This window comes from Phyllobates terribilis, unplaced genomic scaffold (genome assembly GCF_046119375.1).
Source record: "Phyllobates terribilis strain yellow unplaced genomic scaffold, ASM4611937v1 Scaffold_5__5_contigs__length_657084704, whole genome shotgun sequence".
Taxonomy (NCBI): Eukaryota; Metazoa; Chordata; class Amphibia; order Anura; family Dendrobatidae; genus Phyllobates; species Phyllobates terribilis.
Window position 1 is genome coordinate 354,453,718 of NW_027362765.1, and position 22,817 is coordinate 354,476,534.

The following is a 22,817-nucleotide window of genomic DNA, read 5'->3' on the forward strand; positions in this document are numbered from 1 at the left end:
TAATACTGCCCCCTATGTACAAGAATATAACTACTATAATACAGCTCCTATGTACAAGAATATAACTACTATAATACTGCTCCCTATGTACAAGAATATAACTACTATAATACTGCCTCTATGTACAAGAATATAACTACTATAATACTGCTCCTATGTACAAGAATATAACTACTATAATACTGCCCCCTATGTACAAGAATATAACTACTGTAATACTGCTCCTATGTATAGGAATATTACTACTATAATACTGCCCCCTATGTACAAGAATATAACTACTATAATACTGCTCCTATGTACAAGAATATAACTACTATAATACTGCCCCCTATGAACAAGAGTATAACTACTATAATACTGCTCCTATGTACAGGAATATTACTACTATAATACTGCCCCCTATGTACAGGAATATTACTACTATAATACTGCTCCTATGTACAGGAATATTACTACTATAATACTGCTCCTATGTACAAGAATATAACTACTATAATACTGCTCCCTATGTACAAGAATATAACTACTATAATACTGCTCCCTATGTACAAGAATATAACTACTATAATACTGCCCCCTATGTACAAGAATATAACTACTATAATACTGCTCCTATGTACAGGAATATTACTACTATAATACTGCCCCCTATGTACAGGAATATTACTACTATAATACTGCTCCTATGTACAGGAATATTACTACTATAATACTGCCCCCTATGTACAAGAATATAACTACTATAATACTGCCCCCTATGTACAAGAATATAACTACTATAATACTGTCCCTATGTACAGGAATATAACTACTATAATACTGCTCCTATGTACAAGAATAGAACTACTATAATACTGCTCCCTATGTACAAGAATATAACTACTATAATACTGCTCCCTATGTACAAGAATATAACTACTATAATACAGCTCCTATGTACAAGAATATAACTACTATAATACTGCCCCCTATGTACAAGAATATAACTACTATAATACAGCTCCTATGTACAAGAATATAACTACTATAATACTGCTCCCTATGTACAAGAATATAACTACTATAATACTGCTCCTATGTACAAGAATATAACTACTATAATACTGCCCCTATGTATAAGAATATAACTACTATAATACTGCTCCTATGTACAAGAATATAACTACTATAATACTGCCCCCTATGTACAAGAATATAACTACTATAATACAGCTCCTATGTACAAGAATATAACTACTATAATACTGCTCCCTATGTACAAGAATATAACTACTATAATACAGCTCCTATGTACAAGAATATAACTACTATAATACTGCCCCCTATGTACAAGAATATAACTACTATAATACTGCCCCCTATGTACAAGAATATAACTACTATAATACAGCTCCTATGTACAAGAATATAACTACTATAATACTGCTCCCTATGTATAAGAATATAACTACTATAATACAGCTCCTATGTACAAGAATATAACTACTATAATACTGCCCCTATGTACAAGAATATAACTACTATAATACTGCCCCCTATGTACAAGAATATAACTACTATAATACTGCTCCTATGTATAAGAATATAACTACTATAATACTGCTCCTATGTACAGGAATATAACTACTATAATACTGCCCCCTATGTACAAGAATATAACTACTATAATACAGCTCCTATGTACAAGAATATAACTACTATAATACTGTCCCCTATGTATAAGAATATAACTACTATAATACTGCTCCTATGTACAAGAATATAACTACTATAATACTGCCCCTATGTATAAGAATATAACTACTATAATACTGCTCCTATGTACAAGAATATAACTACTATAATACTGCCCCCTATGTACAAGAATATAACTACTATAATACAGCTCCTATGTACAAGAATATAACTACTATAATACTGCTCCCTATGTACAAGAATATAACTACTATAATACAGCTCCTATGTACAAGAATATAACTACTATAATACTGCCCCTATGTATAAGAATATAACTACTATAATACTGCTCCTATGTACAAGAATATAACTACTATAATACTGCTCCTATATACAAGAATATAACTACTATAATACTGCTCCTATGTACAAGAATATAACTACTATAATACAGCTCCTATGTACAAGAATATAACTACTATAATACTGTCCCCTATGTATAAGAATATAACTACTATAATACTGCTCCTATGTACAAGAATATAACTACTATAATACTGCCCCCTATGTACAAGAATATAACTACTATAATACTGCTCCTATGTACAAGAATATAACTACTATAATACTGCCCCCTATGTACAAGAATATAACTACTATAATACTGCCCCTATGTATAAGAATATAACTACTATAATACTGCTCCTATGTACAAGAATATAACTACTATAATACTGCCCCCTATGTACAAGAATATAACTACTATAATACTGCCCCCTATGTACAAGAATATAACTACTATAATACTGTCCCCTATGTACAGGAATATTACTACTATAATACTGCCCCTTTGTCTAGGCATTTAGTACCATACTCTGCCCTATTGCTTTGCACTCTCTGGGTAGTTGCTGCTCTCTGATCAGGGCTTCCTCTCTTGGTCAGGTCGGATGGGGGTCTCTGGGGGTTCTCGGGGGGCGGTCGTTGCTGGTTCCCAGGCTGAGCTGTAGTGACCTCACAGGGAGGGGCTCTGTCGGGGAAGAGTCTGTTCAGCACCGGGCACCGAGCACACGGCTCCGGGATCTATCGGGGAGCAGGCTGGCGGCCGCACACATGGAGAGATATAAAGGTGAGAGCCGCAGCTTCCTCTTTACTTTCTGCGCAGCTGAGACTTCACCTTGATCTGGAGGAATCTTCCATTGAGCTGCGCTGTCAGATGTGTCAGTGCGAAACAGGACAGAGCAGTGTACAGCAGAGTATACAGGACAGAGCAGTGTACAGCAGAGTATACAGGACAGAGCAGTGTACAGCAGAGTATACAGGACAGAGCAGTGTACAGCAGAGTATATAGGACTGTACAGCAGAGTATACAGGACAGAGCAGTGTACAGCAGAGTATACAGGACAGAGCAGTGTACAGCAGAGTATACAGGACAGAGCAGTATACAGCAGAGTATATAGGACTGTACAGCAGAGTATACAGGACAGAGCAGTATACAGCAGAGTATATAGGACTGTACAGCAGAGTATACAGGACAGAGCAGTATACAGCAGAGTATGTAGGACTATCCAGTGTACAGCAGAGTATATAGGACCGTACAGTGTACAGCAGAGTATATAGGACCATACAGTGTACAGCAGAGTATATAGGACCATACAGTGTACAGCAGAGTATATAGGACCGTACAGTGTACAGCAGAGTATATAGGGCAGAGCAGTGTACAGCAGAGTATATAGGACAGAACAGTGTATAGCAGAGTATATAGGACAGTGCAGTGTACAGCAGAATATATAGGACTTTACAGTGTACAGCAGAGTATATAGGACCGTACAGTGTACAGCAGAGTATATAGGACTGTACAGCAGAGTATATAGGACTGTACAGTGTACAGCAGAGTATATAGGACCGTACAGTGTACAGCAGAGTATATAGGACAGAGCAGTGTACAGCAGAGTATATAGGACAGTGCAGTGTACAGCAGAATATATAGGACTTTACAGTGTACAGCAGAGTATATAGGACCGTACAGTGTACAGCAGAGTATATAGGACTGTACAGCAGAGTATATAGGACTGTACAGTGTACAGCATTGAGCATTTGTGCCAGTTTCATGGACTCCAGAAATGACATTTAATTACAGTTATTTTGTGTTGTTACATTGTGTTCAGTGTCTATTGCTGTCATAAAATGGGCTGGTATATTTCATTCTTGTCACATTCTGTTGTGACATTGTATCCAGCGCTGTTCTATGTGTTGGTGGTTTATAGATATGACGCCTCTTGTTACATTGTATCCAGTGAGATCAGTGCCTTGTGTTGGTCAGAGCTTCTTGACCTGAAATTTCTTTTGTCTTATGATTTGGTGACTCAGTTTGAAAAGATAAAGAAGCTTCCTAATATTTAACCATCAAAGTGCTGGAATTTTACAGGTGGGGACCACGTCATTTTAACCTGTTTGTTTTGACCTGTTGAGTTCAAGTATGAAAAATAAGGAATCTCATTAAGTAAATCTGATGAACCCTAGGGGCCACTTGACCTCCGATGCTCGGACATCCTGTTGGTAATGATGCTGCAGCACCTTCACATTTACTATGTTTTTAACTAAGAAATCACCCCTGTAACCAGGGCTGTGGAGTCGGAGTCTGTGTCCACTTTGATGGAGTCAGTCTAAAATGGACCAACTCAGACTCCTAAAATATATAATACATTGGGTACAGTAGTACAACGCAGGATGTGCTGGAAATGTTTTCATAAGAATTTGGGAAAGTTATGAAATGTCCTATAAATGTCTGTTCTGTTCCTGATCTCAGGATCTCGGCTTTTAGTTGATATGAATCTGTGCTGCACTTTATGTACACGCTCAGTACTGACCAGTGCAACACTTTATGTACATGCTCAGTACTGACCAGTGCAACACTTTATGTACATGCTCAGTACTGACCAGTGCAACACTTTATGTACATGCTCAGTACTGACCAGTGCAACACTTTATGTACATGCTCAGTACTGACCAGTGCAACACTTTATGTACATGCTCAGTACTGACCAGTGCAACACTTTATGTACATGCTCAGTACTGACCAGTGCAACACTTTATGTACATGCTCAGTACTGACCAGTGCAACACTTTATGTACATGCTCAGTACTGACCAGTACAACACTTTATGTACATGCTCAGTACTGACCAGTGCAACACTTTATGTACATGCGCAGTACTGACCAGTGCTGCACTTTATGTACATGCTCAGTACTGACCAGTGCAACACTTTATGTACATGCTCAGTACTGACCAGTACAACACTTTATGTACATGCTCAGTACTGACCAGTGCAACACTTTATGTACATGCGCAGTACTGACCAGTGCAACACTTTATGTACATGCGCAGTACTGACCAGTGCAACACTTTATGTACATGCTCAGTACTGACCAGTACAACACTTTATGTACATGCTCAGTACTGACCAGTGCAACACTTTATGTACATGCTCAGTACAGACCAGTGCAACACTTTATGTACATGCTCAGTACTGACCAGTACAACACTTTATGTACATGCTCAGTACTGACCAGTGCAACACTTTATGTACATGCTCAGTACAGACCAGTGCAACACTTTATGTACATGCGCAGTACTGACCAGTGCAACACTTTATGTACATGCGCAGTACTGACCAGTGCTGCACTTTATGTACATGCTCAGTACTGACCAGTGCAACACCTTATGTACATGCGCAGTACTGACCAGTGCTGCACTTTATGTACATGCGCAGTACTGACCAGTGCAACACTTTATGTACATGCTCAGTACTGACCAGTGCAACACTTTATGTACATGCGCAGTACTGACCAGTGCTGCACTTTATGTACATGCTCAGTACTGACCAGTGCAACACTTTATGTACATGCTCAGTACTGACCAGTACAACACTTTATGTACATGCTCAGTACTGACCAGTGCAACACTTTATGTACATGCTCAGTACAGACCAGTGCAACACTTTATGTACATGCGCAGTACTGACCAGTGCAACACTTTATGTACATGCTCAGTACTGACCAGTGCAACACTTTATGTACATGCTCAGTATTGACCAGTGCAACACTTTATGTACATGCTCAGTACTGACCAGTGCAACACTTTATGTACATGCGCAGTACTGACCAGTGCTGCACTTTATGTACATGCTCAGTACTGACCAGTGCAACACCTTATGTACATGCGCAGTACTGACCAGTGCTGCACTTTATGTACATGCGCAGTACTGACCAGTGCAACACTTTATGTACATGCTCAGTACTGACCAGTGCAACACTTTATGTACATGCTCAGTACTGACCAGTGCAACACTTTATGTACATGCTCAGTACTGACCAGTGCAACACTTTATGTACATGCTCAGTACTGACCAGTGCTGCACTTTATGTACATGCTCAGTACTGACCAGTGCAACACTTTATGTACATGCTCAGTACTGACCAGTGCATCACTTTATGTACATGCGCAGTACTGACCAGTGCAACACTTTATGTACATGCACAGTACTGATCAGTGCAACACTTTATGTACATGCGCAGTACTGACCAGTGCAACACTTTATGTACATGCTCAGTAGTGACCAGTGCTGCACTTTATGTACATGCGCAGTACTGACCAGTGCAACACTTTATGTACATGCGCAGTACTGACCAGTGCAACACTTTATGTACATGCTCAGTAGTGACCAGTGCTGCACTTTATGTACATGCTCAGTAGTGACCAGTGCAACACTTTATGTACATGCTCAGTAGTGACCAGTGCAACACTTTATGTACATGCTCAGTAGTGACCAGTGCTGCACTTTATGTACATGCTCAGTAGTGACCAGTGCTGCACTTTATGTACATGCTCAGTAGTGACCAGTGCTGCACTTTATGTACATGCTCAGTAGTGACCAGTGCTGCACTTTATGTACATGCTCAGTACTGACCAGTGCTGCACTTTACGTACATGCTGAGTAGTGACTGGAGCTGTGGAGTCGGAGTTGTGGAGTTGGAGTTGGGAGTCAGGGAAATTGAGGGGTCGGAGTTAGAGGTTTGGCTTACCGACTCCACAGTCCTGCCTGTAATTACAGGGCTTTGCTTCTGTAGTTGTAAAAAAAAATATTTTCTGTCTGAGGGAAATCTGTGGCGTTCACAGGGGTTGTCACCCAGCTTTCTCCCACTCTTATGTGAATGGACAAGAGCTGAGATCTAGTCCATCTGGAAGGAAGAGAAAACCGGTGGATCCTGATATATGCGACCACAGCGATGGTGGCCGCCTGTCACTGGGGACAAGGACTTTTTGGAGTCGTGTGACCAGTCTTGCAGGACTGGTCACAACTCATGTTATCTGGTGCCTCTGGTATCACCCAGGCCCCGCCAGCTTCACCCCCACTGCATAGGTCAGTGCTTTAGTGTATGAAGAGTCACAGCTGTGGGCCACTGTGATAGATAACGGTGGTCATACTGGTGCGTCCAGCTTTCCTAGAAACAGATAACTGAGCAATTCCTTAGTGCAGACCTGTCACCAGATCAGTGCGCAGTTTCTCTCTTATTTTATTCTGCTGCTCCTGAATATTTGGTTTTGTTGGTATTTTGAAATCCACCATATGGTCCTAGAGATATTTCTATGATCTTTTCCCAATTGGGGGTGCCCACAGGATTACCTCGGGGCGTGTCTTTAAGCTGCTCTGCATAATTACCCCGTGAGCCACGCCCACTTGGGGAAAAAAGTCTAAAAAGTAGCACTAACTAAAAAGCCCGATATCTCTGCAACCATGCGGCGGATTTAAAGAAAGCAAAAAAAAAGAGCGGATTACTTAGACGGGCCGCGGTATTAAAATGTGAGCACCCACTCCTGGTTTTGGTTGACAAATACTGATGTGAAATACTGACCAAATACTGAACGTAGCCTCAGCCTCTGCATGTATAGGCGACCTTGTGATACACCTTGTGTCTAGCGCTTCTGAAATTGCTGGAACTTGTAGTTCTCCAGACTTGGTCAGGATGCTTTCCTGCAGTTTTATCTCCATTGCTTCTGTCCTGGTGATTATCCCCTGAGTGGAGATACCTGCTGTAGTTTGGAGTCACCGCTGCCTTTAGTGTCCTCATGTTACATTGCTTCATTATTCCCGGCTTGCACTGGGGGATGAATACTAATGCAAAAACTTTGCTTTTCTTGTATTATTTAAAATAATGACTTCCCTGCTCGGTGTGGAGGCCGCCATCACGTCCTGTCTGTTCTCTGTACCTGGTGGGATTTTATGTTGTTCACTGACTTAAAGGGAAAGAAATGAAAATGTGGAGAGGTAACAGGGCCGTTCTGTGACTCCTGGCTCTCCAATAAGGAGGTATACTGTTAGTTTGTGACCCCCCGGGCCTCATCTCCATTGCTGACGGTCTCCATCCCTGAGCTCTTCACCTGTAGATGCGGGTGGACTCTGAACCCCTCCATTTCCATCTCTACTATTCACGGACTACCGATCAGGAAAACTCTTGACTCTGCACCAACCGAATAATCCCGAACCGACAAGAGGAGACTCTTAGGCTAATACGATAGTAACATGCTGATCTGTTAAGTAATGGGGGCGCTGCAGATGAAAGATCCCAGTCCGGCATTCTCCTGGACATCCATGGCCTATCCTATCACAAAAGTGCTGGATGATTGATCGGTGGGGGCCCGACCCCCAGGACCGCTGCCAGTCAGTATAACTCACTGAAAAAACCCTATATCATCTAAAAAGTAATGTACAGATAGGTCTGGTCAATGGCTAATTGAGGGCAATTGTATTCTGAGGACTAATGTGAGGCAGCACCAAGGAATAACACCAAAAGAAAGGAACAAAGAAGAAATGCTGATAAGGCCTCTGAGAAGAAAGTAGCAAGCTCCAACTAAAACAGGTTAAAGGGAGGGAATAAGAATAATAACATGGCGGCAGAAACCAGCAGGAGAGGGTGGAGAAGCTTATAACCATACAATATACACAAGGTAATGGCAGGTACAATGTATAGCAATAACATCCGGGTAAAACGTGCAATAATAGCAAATACATTATGTATCGAATAGTGTGCACGTACCCATAGTGAAACGCCTCCTGCTGGAATAATGACACTATGTGGATGTGCACATTATTAGATACAATTTAGATTGTGAGCCCCAATGGGGACAGTGCCCATAATGTCTCTAAAGCGCAGTGGAATTAATGGCGCTATATAAATGAGTAAAATAAATAAATAAACACATAATGTATTTGCTATTATTGCACGTTTTACCCGGATGTTATTGTTATACATTGTACCTGCCATTACCTTCTGTATATTGTATGGTTATAAGCTTCTCCACCCTCTCCTGCTGGTTTCTGCCGCCATGTTATTATTCTTATTCCCTCCCTTTAACCTGTTTTTCAGTAAAGTTGGAGCGTACTACTTTCTTCTCAAAGGCCTTATCAGCATTTCTTCTTTGTTCCTTTCTTTTGGTGCCAGTCAGCATAATGTAGGGGTCCCTATCTGGTTGGGCGTCTCGTCCCATCCCTTCCAAGTGCTTGGCACAGGTCTGCGGCACCTGGCAAAGTCTTACGAATAGGAGGCATGACGCTTCAATTGTAGTGGAAAATAAAGAGTTTTGATGTTTTTGGTCTAAGTGCATAGACTGGAATACACTCCTTTTTCAGGAGGGAAGACCTCTTGGCATCTGTGTCACGGTACCATAGACTACTGGAGGTGACATGCAGACTGCCACCAGGTGGTCACAACGGAATAGCACATAGGGGGCTTTACTACTGCTCCTGAACCCAAAGGTCTAACTATAGTGGGTGCAGGGGTTGCAGTGGATCATGGGCACTGTAGCCTAGGGGAAGACAAAACCCATAGGTAGAGCACATGGGACCCAAAGAAAGGGCTGGAAAAAAACCCTCCATGGGCCAGTACCCATCTCTGCAAGACTATAGTCACCCATTACATAGATGGCAGCAAAATGACCGGGATCTGGGTAATGGGATCAATGGGGGAAGTGCTGACCAACCCAGAAAATATACTAGTACAGAGCCGAGGAGGATAGGAAAGTGCTGACGTCTCGGGGGATCCTAGACATAGGGAGCGGCGACACCAGAATCTGATTCATCGGCTTTTTAGGCATTTCGTCCGGGAAAAGTGAGATAATTCTCCTGTCTGCGAACAAGATCTCTATCGCACGTTACCTGCAGGGATCCGGTTACAATAAGATAATTCATCCTTTTGTCTCTGTACAGACCTGGGATTTCAGTCATGGGTGAACGCTGCGATCCCTGGTGACAGACAATGCGCCAACATATTCTGCAGCGCTGTACAATGCAAGGTTTATGTATCAACCAGGGGTCCAGCAGAGGGATGTGCTGCTGCTTCCCTCACACATGATGCAGGTGCTTCTCACAAAATTAGAATATCATCAAAAAGTGAATTTATTCTTCAATACAAAAAGTGAAACTCCTATATTATATAGAGTCATTACACGCAGAGGGATCTATTATATAGAGTCATTACACACAGAGGGATCTATTATATAGAGTCATTACACACAGAGGGATCTATTATATAGAGTCATTACACACAGAGGGATCTATTATATAGAGTCATTACACACAGAGGGATCTATTATATAGAGTCATTACACGCAGAGGGATCTATTATATAGAGTCATTACAAGCAGACTGATCTATTATATAGAGTCATTACACGCAGAGGGATCTATTATATAGAGTCATTACACGCAGAGGGATCTATTATATAGAGTCATTACACGCAGAGGGATCTATTATATAGAGTCATTACACACAGAGGGATCTATTATATAGAGTCATTACACACAGAGGGATCTATTATATAGAGTCATTACACGCAGAGGGATCTATTATATAGAGTCATTACGCACAGAGGGATCTATTATAAAGAGTCATTACACGCAGAGGGATCTATTATATAGAGTCATTACACGCAGAGGGATCTATTATATAGAGTCATTACACGCAGACTGATCTATTATATAGAGTCATTACACGCAGAGGGATCTATTACATAGAGTCATTACACGCAGAGGGATCTATTATATAGAGTCATTACACACAGAGGGATCTATTATATAAAGTCATTACACACAGAGGGATCTATTATATAGAGTCATTACACGCAGAGGGATCTATTATATAGAGTCATTACGCACAGAGGGATCTATTATAAAGAGTCATTACACGCAGAGGGATCTATTATATAGAGTCATTACACACAGAGGGATCTATTATATAGAGTCATTACACACAGAGGATCTATTATATAGAGTCATTACACACAGAGGGATCTATTATATAGAGTCATTACACACAGAGGGATCTATTATATAGAGTCATTACACACAGAGGGATCTATTATATAGAGTCATTACACACAGAGCGATCTATTATATAGAGTCATTACACACAGAGGGATCTATTATATAGAGTCATTACACACAGAGGGATCTATTATATAGAGTCATTACACACAGAGCGATCTATTATATAGAGTCATTACACACAGAGGGATCTATTATATAGAGTCATTACACGCAGAGAGATCTATTATATAGAGTCATTACACACAGAGGGATCTATTATATAGAGTCATTACACACAGAGGGATCAATTTCAAGTGTTTATTTCGGTTAATGTTGATGATTATGGCTTACAGCCAATGAAAAGACAAGAGTCATTATCTCAGTAAATTAGAATAATTAGCAAAAAACACCTGCAAAGGCTTCCGATGCATTTCAAAAGGTCTCTTAGTCTGTTTCAGTAGGCTCCACAATCATGGGGAAGACTGCTGAATTGACAGATGTCCAGACGGCAGTCACTGACACACTCCACAAGGAGGATGAGCCACAAAAGGTCATTGCTAAAGAAGCTGGCTGTTCACAGAGTGCTGTATCCAAGCATATTAATGGAAAGTTGAGTGGAAGGAAAAAGTGTGGTAGAAAAAGGTGCACAAGCAACCGGGATAACCGCAGCCTGGAAAGGATTGTTAAGGAAAGGCCATTCAAACATTTGTGGGAGATTCACAAGCAGTGGACTGCTGCTGGAGTCATTGCTTCAAGAGCCACCACACACAGACGTATCCAGGACATGGGCTACAAGTGTCGCATTGCTTGTGTCAAGCCCCTCATGACCAATAGACAACGCCAGAAGCGTCTTACCTGGACCAAGGAGAAAAAGACCTGGACTGTTGCTCTGTGGTCCAAGGTGTTGTTTTCAGATGAAAGTAAATTTTGCATTTCATTTGGAAATCAAGGTCCCAGAGTCTGGAGGAAGAGTGGAGAGGCCACAATCCAAGCTGCTGGAGGTCTAGTGTGAAGTCTCCACAATCAGTGATGGTTTGGGGGCCATGTCATCTGCTGGTGGAGGTCCACTGTGTTTTATCAAGACCAAAGTCAGCACCGCCGTCTACCAGGACATTTTACAGCACTTCATGCTTCCCTCTGCCGACAAGCTTTATGGAGATGGAAATGTCATTCTCCAGCAGGACTTGGCCCCTGTCCACACGGCCAAAAGTACCAATACCTGGTTTACACACAACAGGATCACTGTGCTTGATTGGCAGCAAACTCGCCTGACCTTAACCCCATAGAGAATCTATTATAGAGAATCTATGGGGTATTGTCAGGAGGAAGATGAGAGACACGAGACCCAACAATGCAGACGAGCTGAAGGCTGCTATCAAAGCCACCTGGGCTTCCATAACATCTCAGCAGCCACAGGCTGATCCCTCCATGCCACAGGCTGATCCCTCCATGCCACAGGCTGATCGCCTCCATGCCACAGGCTGATCCCTCCATGCCACAGGCTGATCCCTCCATGCCACAGGCTGATCGCCTCCATGCCACAGGCTGATCCCTCCATGCCACAGGCTGATCCCTCCATGCCACAGGCTGATCCCTCCATGCCACAGGCTGATCCCTCCATGCCACAGGCTGATCCCTCCATGCCACAGGCTGATCGCCTCCATGCCACAGGCTGATCCCTCCATGCCACAGGCTGATCCCTCCATGCCACAGGCTGATCCCTCCATGCCACAGGCTAATCGCCTCCATGCCACATTGCCGCATTGATGCTGTAATTGATGCAAAAGGAGCCCCGACCAAGTATTGAGGCATTTACTGAACAGACATTTCAGATATTAAAATCATTTTTCAAGCTGTTGTTATAAAGTATTCTAATTTACTGAGATAATGACTTTTGTGTTTTCATTGACTGTAAGCCATAATCATCAACATTAACAGAAATAAACACGTGAAATAGATCCCTCTGTGTGTAATGACTCTATATAATAGATCGCTCTGTGTGTAATGACTCTATATAATAGATCCCTCTGTGTGTAATGACTCTATAGAATAGATCCCTCTGTGTGTAACGACTCTATATAATAGATCCCTCTGTGTGTAATGACTCTATACAATAGATCCCTCTGTGTGTAATGACTCTATATAATAGATCCCTCTGTGTGTAATGACTCTATACAATAGATCCCTCTGTGTGTAATGACTCTATATAATAGATCCCTCTGTGTGTAATGACTCTATATAATAGATCACACTGTGTGTAATGACTCTATATAATAGATCCCTCTGTGTGTAATGACTCTATAGAATAGATCCCTCTGTGTGTAATGACTCTATATAATAGATCCCTCTGCGTGTAATGACTCTATATAATAGATCCCTCTGCGTGTAATGACTCTATATAGTAGATCCCTCTGCGTGTAATGACTCTATATAATAGATCCCTCTGTGTGTAATGACTCTATATAGTAGATCCCTTGGTGTGTAATGACTCTATATAATAGATCCCTCTGTGTATAATGACTCTATATAATAGATCCCTCTGCGTGTAATGACTCTATATAATAGATCCCTCGGCGTGTAATGACTCTATATAATAGATCCCTCTGCGTGTAATGGCTCTATATAATAGATCCCTCTGCGTGTAATGACTCTATATAATAGATCCCTCGGCGTGTAATGACTCTATATAATAGATCCCTCGGTGTGTAATGACTCTATATAATAGATCCCTCGGTGTATAATGACTCTATATAATAGATCCCTCTGCGTGTAATGACTATATAATAGATCCCTCTGTGTATAATGACTCTATATAATAGATCCCTCTGTGTGTAATGACTCTATATAATAGATCCCTCTGTGTGTAATGACTGTATATAATAGATCCCTCTGTGTGTAATGACTCTATATAATAGATCCCTCTGCGTGTAATGACTCTATATAATAGATCCCTCTGTGTGTAATGACTCTATATAATAGATCACTCTGTGTGTAATGACTCTATATAATAGATCCCTCTGTGTGTAATGACTCTATATAATAGATCCCTCTGTGCGTAAAGACTCTATATAATAGATCCCTCTGTGTGTAATGACTCTATATAATAGATCCCTCTGTGTGTAATGACTCTATATAATAGATCCCTCTGTGTGTAATGACTCTATAGAATAGATCCCTCTGCGTGTAATGACTCTATAGAATAGATCCCTCTGCGTGTAATGACTATATAATAGATCCCTCTGCGTGTAATGACTCTATATAATAGATCCCTCTGCGTGTAACGACTCTATATAATAGATCCCTTTGTGTGTAATGACTCTATATAATAGATCCCTCTGTGTGTAATGACTCTATATAATAGATCACTCTGTGTGTAATGACTCTATATAATAGATCCCTTTGTGTGTAATGACTCTATATAATAGATCCCTCTGTGTGTAATGACTCAATATAAGAGATCCCTCTGTGTATAATGACTCTATATAATAGATCCCTCTGCGTGTAATGATTCTATATAATAGATCCCTCTGCTTGTAATGACTCTATATAATAGATCCCTCTGTGTGTAATGACTCTATATAATAGATCCCTCTGTGTGTAATGACTCTATATAATAGATACCTCTGTGTGTAATGACTCTATATAATAGATTCCTCTGTGTGTAATGACTCTATACAATAGATCCCTCTGTGTGTAATGACTCTATATAATAGATCCCTCTGTGTGTAATGACTCTATATAATAGATCACACTGTGTGTAATGACTCTATATAATAGATCCCTCTGTGTGTAATGACTCTATATAATAGATCCCTCTGCGTGTAATGACTCTATATAATAGATCCCTCTGCGTGTAATGACTCTATATAATAGATCCCTCTGCGTGTAATGACTCTATATAATAGATCCCTCTGCGTGTAATGACTCTATATAGTAGATCCCTCTGCGTGTAATGACTCTATATAATAGATCCCTCTGTGTGTAATGACTCTATATAGTAGATCCCTTGGTGTGTAATGACTCTATATAATAGATCCCTCTGTGTATAATGACTCTATATAATAGATCCCTCTGCGTGTAATGACTCTATATAATAGATCCCTCGGCGTGTAATGACTCTATATAATAGATCCCTCGGCGTGTAATGACTCTATATAATAGATCCCTCGGTGTGTAATGACTATATAATAGATCCCTCGGTGTATAATGACTCTATATAATAGATCCCTCTGCGTGTAATGACTATATAATAGATCCCTCTGTGTATAATGACTCTATATAATAGATCCCTCTGTGTGTAATGACTCTATATAATAGATCCCTCTGTGTGTAATGACTGTATATAATAGATCACTCTGTGTGTAATGACTGTATATAATAGATCACTCTGTGTGTAATGACTCTATATAATAGATCACTCTGTGTGTAATGACTCTATATAATAGATCCCTCTGTGTGTAATGACTCTATATAATAGATCCCTCTGTGCGTAAAGACTCTATATAATAGATCCCTCTGTGTGTAATGACTCTATATAGTAGATCCCTTGGTGTGTAATGACTCTATATAATAGATCCCTCTGTGTATAATGACTCTATATAATAGATCCCTCTGCGTGTAATGACTCTATATAATAGATCCCTCGGCGTGTAATGACTCTATATAATAGATCCCTCTGCGTGTAATGGCTCTATATAATAGATCCCTCTGCGTGTAATGACTCTATATAATAGATCCCTCGGCGTGTAATGACTCTATATAATAGATCCCTCGGTGTGTAATGACTCTATATAATAGATCCCTCGGTGTATAATGACTCTATATAATAGATCCCTCTGCGTGTAATGACTATATAATAGATCCCTCTGTGTATAATGACTCTATATAATAGATCCCTCTGTGTGTAATGACTCTATATAATAGATCCCTCTGTGTGTAATGACTGTATATAATAGATCCCTCTGTGTGTAATGACTCTATATAATAGATCCCTCTGCGTGTAATGACTCTATATAATAGATCCCTCTGTGTGTAATGACTCTATATAATAGATCACTCTGTGTGTAATGACTCTATATAATAGATCCCTCTGTGTGTAATGACTCTATATAATAGATCCCTCTGTGCGTAAAGACTCTATATAATAGATCCCTCTGTGTGTAATGACTCTATATAATAGATCCCTCTGTGTGTAATGACTCTATATAATAGATCCCTCTGTGTGTAATGACTCTATAGAATAGATCCCTCTGCGTGTAATGACTCTATAGAATAGATCCCTCTGCGTGTAATGACTATATAATAGATCCCTCTGCGTGTAATGACTCTATATAATAGATCCCTCTGCGTGTAACGACTCTATATAATAGATCCCTTTGTGTGTAATGACTCTATATAATAGATCCCTCTGTGTGTAATGACTCTATATAATAGATCACTCTGTGTGTAATGACTCTATATAATAGATCCCTTTGTGTGTAATGACTCTATATAATAGATCCCTCTGTGTGTAATGACTCAATATAAGAGATCCCTCTGTGTATAATGACTCTATATAATAGATCCCTCTGCGTGTAATGATTCTATATAATAGATCCCTCTGCTTGTAATGACTCTATATAATAGATCCCTCTGTGTGTAATGACTCTATATAATAGATCCCTCTGTGTGTAATGACTCTATATAATAGATACCTCTGTGTGTAATGACTCTATATAATAGATTCCTCTGTGTGTAATGACTCTATACAATAGATCCCTCTGTGTGTAATGACTCTATATAATAGATCCCTCTGTGTGTAATGACTCTATATAATAGATCACACTGTGTGTAATGACTCTATATAATAGATCCCTCTGTGTGTAATGACTCTATATAATAGATCCCTCTGCGTGTAATGACTCTATATAATAGATCCCTCTGCGTGTAATGACTCTATATAATAGATCCCTCTGCGTGTAATGACTCTATATAATAGATCCCTCTGCGTGTAATGACTCTATATAGTAGATCCCTCTGCGTGTAATGACTCTATATAATAGATCCCTCTGTGTGTAATGACTCTATATAGTAGATCCCTTGGTGTGTAATGACTCTATATAATAGATCCCTCTGTGTATAATGACTCTATATAATAGATCCCTCTGCGTGTAATGACTCTATATAATAGATCCCTCGGCGTGTAATGACTCTATATAATAGATCCCTCGGCGTGTAATGACTCTATATAATAGATCCCTCGGTGTGTAATGACTATATAATAGATCCCTCGGTGTATAATGACTCTATATAATAGATCCCTCTGCGTGTAATGACTATATAATAGATCCCTCTGTGTATAATGACTCTATATAATAGATCCCTCTGTGTGTAATGACTCTATATAATAGATCCCTCTGTGTGTAATGACTGTATATAATAGATCACTCTGTGTGTAATGACTGTATATAATAGATCACTCTGTGTGTAATGACTCTATATAATAGATCACTCTGTGTGTAATGACTCTATATAATAGATCCCTCTGTGTGTAATGACTCTATATAATAGATCCCTCTGTGCGTAAAGACTCTATATAATAGATCCCTCTGTGTGTAATGACTCTATATAATAGATCCCTCTGTGTGTAATGACTCTATATAATAGATCCCTCTGCGTGTAATGACTCTATAGAATAGATCCCTCTGCGTGTAATGACTATATAATAGATCCCTCTGCGTGTAATGACTCTATATAATAGATCCCTCTGCGTGTAACGACTCTATAGAATAGATCCCTCTGCGTGTAATGACTCTATAGAATAGATCCCTCGGTGTGTAACGACTCTATATAATAGATCCCTTTGTGTGTAATGACTCTATATAATAGATCCCTCTGTGTGTAATGACTCTATATAATAGATCCCTCTGTGTGTAATGACTTTATATAATAGATCCCTCTGTGTGTAATGACTCTATATAATAGATCCCTCTGTGTGTAATGACTCTATATAATAGATCCCTCTGTGTGTAATGACTCTATATAATATAGGAGTTTCACTTTTTGTATTGAAGAACTGAAATAAATTCACTTTTTGATGATATTCTAATTTTGTGAGAAGCACCTGTACATAGTAACAAACCCTCAGAACAGGTACAGTCGCCTAATCACTATTTCCATACAGTGACAACAAACAGAGATCTTGAAAATGGTAAAAAAGTGAAACAAAGTTAACGGAGTATGTTCGGGTGACATAGCTGCACCAGTTCTCTGATTATTTATGACCCCCTTATACTCCTCACATCCCTATGAGCCCCTGATATCTAAAGCCTTAGCCTTCTGTAAATTTGGTGAGGATCCCACTCGAATCCACAAAGAAATACATGTCCCAGTAGCTCTGGCGAGATGCAGCTTCTTCTTCTGTGTGCTCTATCATTTACAGGCTATTTCTTTCCTTCCTCCCATAATTATCCGCTGCCCAGAGCCCTAGAGGGACGCCCCAAATCTCCACTGGCTGTGTATATCAGTGGGTGCCATCCTAATCGTCCCTCCTGATGAGGTTGTCACACACCAGGCCACAGAACAGGAGGGCAAGAAGTGGCTCATATACTCTGCAGCCAGATGGTAAAGTCTATAGGAAGGTATTGATAAGTCAGTGCGTATTGGAGCCCTTTTGTTTGGAGCCCTTTTGATTTTGCGGGGTTCCTGAAATGCTTCATGACCCCAGGAGCTTCCAGGAGAATAAGGGGCAAGAGTGCGGAGAATAAGGGGCAGGAGTGCGGAGAATGAGGGGGCAGAAGTGCGGAGAATGAAGGGGCAGGAGTGCGGAGAATAAGGGGCAGGAGTGCGGAGAATGAGGGGGCAGAAGTGCGGAGAATAAGGGGCCGAAGTCTGGAGAATAAGGGGCAGGAACGTGGAGGGATAAGGAGCAGAAGTCTGGAGAATAAGGGGCAGGAGTGTGGAGAATAGGGGGCAGAAGTCTGGAAAATAAGGGGGCAGAAGTGTGGAGAATAAAGAGCAGAAGTGTGGAGAATAAAGAGCAGAAGTGTGGAGAATAAAGAGCAGAAGTGTGGAGAATAAAGGGCAGAAGTGTGGAGAATAAAGGGCAGAAGTGTGGAGAATAAAGGGCAGAAGTGTGGAGAATAAAGGGCAGAAGTGTGGAGAATAAAGAGCAGAAGTGTGGAGAATAAAGGGCAGAAGTGTGGAGAATAAAGGGCAGAAGTGTGGAGAATAAAGGGCAGAAGTGTGGAGAATAAGGGGGCAGAAGTGCGGAGAATAAAGGGCAGAAGTGCGGAGAATAAAGGGCAGAAGTGCGGAGAATAAAGGGCAGAAGTGCGGAGAATAAGGGGCAGAAGTGCGGAGAGTAAGGGGGCAGAAGTGCGGAGAATAAGGGGCAGAAGTGTGGAGAATAAAGGGCCGAAGTGTGGAGAATAAAGGGCCGAAGTGTGGAGAATAAGGGGCAGGAGTGTGGAGAATAAGGGGCAGAAGTGCGGGGAATAAGGGGCAGGAGTGTGGAGAATAAGGGGCAGGAGTGTGGAGAATAAAGGGCCGAAGTGTGGAGAATAAGGGGCAGAAGTGTGGAGAATAAGGGGCAGAAGTGTGGAGAATAAGGGGCAGAAGTGTGGAGAGTAAGGGGGCAGAAGTGCGGAGAATAAGGGGCAGAAGTGTGGAGAATAAAGGGCCGAAGTGTGGAGAATAAGGGGCAGGAGTGTGGAGAATAAAGGGCCGAAGTGTGGAGAATAAGGGGCAGAAGTGTGGAGAATAAGGGGCAGGAGTGTGGAGAATAAAGGACGGGAGTGTGGAGAATAAGGGGCAGAAGTGTGGAGAATAAAGGACGGGAGTGTGGAGAATAAGGGGCAGAAGTGCGGGGAATAAGGGGCAGGAGTGTGGAGAATAAGGGGCAGGAGTGTGGAGAATAAAGGGCCGAAGTGTGGAGAATAAGGGGCAGGAGTGTGGAGAATAAAGGACGGGAGTGTGGAGAATAAGGGGCAGAAGTGTGGAGAATAAAGGACGGGAGTGTGGAGAATAAGGGGCAGAAGTGTGGAGAATAAGGGGCAGGAGTGTGGAGAATAAGGGGCGGGAGTGTGGAGAATAAGGGGCAGAAGTGCGGGGAATAAGGGGCAGGGGCAGAAGAGTGGAGAATAGAGGGCAGGAGTGTGGAGAATGAGGGGGCAGAAGTGTGGAGAATAAGGGGCAGGAGTGTGGGGAATAAGGGGCAGGAGTGTGGGGAATAAGGGGCAGGAGTGTGGAGAATAAGGGGCAGAAGTCTGGAGAATAAGGGACAGAAGTCTGGAGAATAAGGGGCAGGAGTGCGGAGAATAAGGGGCAGAAGTGCAGGGAATAAGGGGCAGGGGCAGGAGTGCGGAGAATAAGGGGCAGGAGTGCGGAGAATAAGGGGCAGGAGTGCGGGGAATGAGGGGCAGAAGTGCGGAGAATGAGGGGCAGAAGTGCGGAGAATGAGGGGGCAGAAGTGCGGAGAATGAGGGGGCAGAAGTGCGGAGAATAAGGGGCCGAAGTCTGGAGAATAAGGGGCAGGAACGTGGAGGGATAAGGGGCAGAAGTCTGGAGAATAAGGGGCAGGGGTGTGGAGAATAAGGGGCAGAAGTCTGGAGAATAAGGGGGCAGAAGTGTGGAGAATAAAGGGCAGAAGTGTGGAGAATAAGGGGGCAGAAGTGCGGAGAATAAAGGGCAGAAGTGCGGAGAATAAGGGGCAGAAGTGCGGAGAATAAGGGGCAGAAGTGTGGAGAGTAAGGGGGCAGAAGTGTGGAGAGTAAGGGGGCAGAAGTGCGGAGAATAAGGGGCAGAAGTGTGGAGAATAAAGGGCCGAAGTGTGGAGAATAAAGGGCCGAAGTGTGGAGAATAAAGGGCCGAAGTGTGGAGAATAAGGGGCAGGAGTGTGGAGAATAAGGGGCAGGAGTGTGGAGAATAAAGGGCCGAAGTGTGAAGAATAAGGGGCTGAAGTGTGGAGAATAAGGGGCAGGAGTGTGGAGAATAAGGGGCAGAAGTGTGGAGAATAAAGGACGGGAGTGTGGAGAATAAGGGGCAGATGTGTGGAGAATAAGGGGCAGGAGTGTGGAGAATAAGGGGCGGGAGTGTGGAGAATAAAGGACGGGAGTGTGGAGAATAAGGGGCAGAAGTGCGGGGAATAAGGGGCAGGAGTGTGGAGAATAAGGGGCAGGAGTGTGGAGAATAAAGGGCCGAAGTGTGGAGAATAAGGGGCAGGAGTGTGGAGAATAAAGGACGGGAGTGTGGAGAATAAGGGGCAGAAGTGTGGAGAATAAGGGGCAGAAGTGTGGAGAATAAGGGGCAGGAGTGTGGAGAATAAGGGGCAGAAGTGCGGGGAATAAGGGGCAGGGGCAGAAGAGTGGAGAATAGAGGGCAGGAGTGTGGAGAATGAGGGGGCAGAAGTGTGGAGAATAAGGGGCAGGAGTGTGGGGAATAAGGGGCAGGAGTGTGGAGAATAAGGGGCAGAAGTCTGGAGAATAAGGGACAGAAGTCTGGAGAATAAGGGGCAGGAGTGCGGAGAATAAGGGGCAGAAGTGCAGGGAATAAGGGGCAGGGGCAGGAGTGCGGAGAATAAGGGGCAGGAGTGCGGAGAATAAGGGGCAGGAGTGCGGGGAATGAGGGGCAGAAGTGCGGAGAATGAGGGGCAGAAGTGCGGAGAATGAGGGGGCAGAAGTGCGGAGAATGAAGGGGCAGGAGTGCGGAGAATAAGGGGCAGGAGTGTGGAGAATGAGGGGGCAGAAGTGCGGAGAATGAGGGGGCAGAAGTGCGGAGAATAAGGGGCCGAAGTCTGGAGAATAAGGGGCAGGAACGTGGAGGGATAAGGGGCAGAAGTCTGGAGAATAAGGGGCAGGAGTGTGGAGAATAAGGGGCAGAAGTCTGGAGAATAAGGGGGCAGAAGTGTGGAGAATAAAGGGCAGAAATGTGGAGAATAAAGAGCAGAAGTGTGGAGAATAAAGGGCAGAAGTGTGGAGAATAAAGGGCAGAAGTGTGGAGAATAAGGGGGCAGAAGTGCGGAGAATAAAGGGCAGAAGTGCGGAGAATAAGGGGCAGAAGTGCGGAGAATAAGGGGCAGAAGTGTGGAGAGTAAGGGGGCAGAAGTGTGGAGAATAAAGGGCCGAAGTGTGGAGAATAAAGGGCCGAAGTGTGGAGAATAAAGGGCCGAAGTGTGGAGAATAAGGGGCAGGAGTGTGGAGAATAAGGGGCAGGAGTGTGGAGAATAAAGGGCCGAAGTGTGAAGAATAAGGGGCTGAAGTGTGGAGAATAAGGGGCAGGAGTGTGGAGAATAAGGGGCAGAAGTGTGAAGAATAAGGGGCTGAAGTGTGGAGAATAAGGGGCAGGAGTGTGGAGAATAAGGGGCAGAAGTGTGGAGAATAAAGGACGGGAGTGTGGAGAATAAGGGGCAGATGTGTGGAGAATAAGGGGCGGGAGTGTGGAGAATAAAGGACGGGAGTGTGGAGAATAAGGGGCAGAAGTGCGGGGAATAAGGGGCAGGGGCAGAAGAGTGGAGAATAGAGGGCAGGAGTGTGGAGAATGAGGGGGCAGAAGTGCGGAGAATAAGGAGCAGAAGTCTGGAGAATAAGGGGCAGGAGTGTGGAGAATAAGGGGCAGGAGTGTGGAGAATAAGGGGCAGGAGTGTGGAGAATAAGGGGCAGAAGTCTGGAGAATAAGGGGCAGGAGTGTGGAGAATAAGGGGCAGAAGTCTGAAGAATAAGGGGCAGGAGTGTGGAGAATAAGGGGCAGAAGTGTGGAGAATAAGGGGCAGAAGTGTGGAGGAATAAGGGGCAGCGCTGCC

General features: G+C 42.5%; 1 protein-coding gene across 1 annotated transcript in view; it reads left to right on the forward strand.

The window, feature by feature from the left end:
• The first annotated feature begins 2,668 nt into the window (after positions 1-2,668).
• Positions 2,669-22,817, forward strand: part of AFAP1L2 (actin filament associated protein 1 like 2) — a 195,719-nt gene continuing 175,570 nt past the window's right edge. The window contains exon 1 of the mRNA XM_073684655.1: positions 2,669-2,806. Within this exon, the coding sequence (XP_073540756.1) occupies positions 2,791-2,806 (16 nt within the window). The 5' untranslated portion in view covers positions 2,669-2,790. The remainder of the gene's footprint in view (positions 2,807-22,817) is intronic.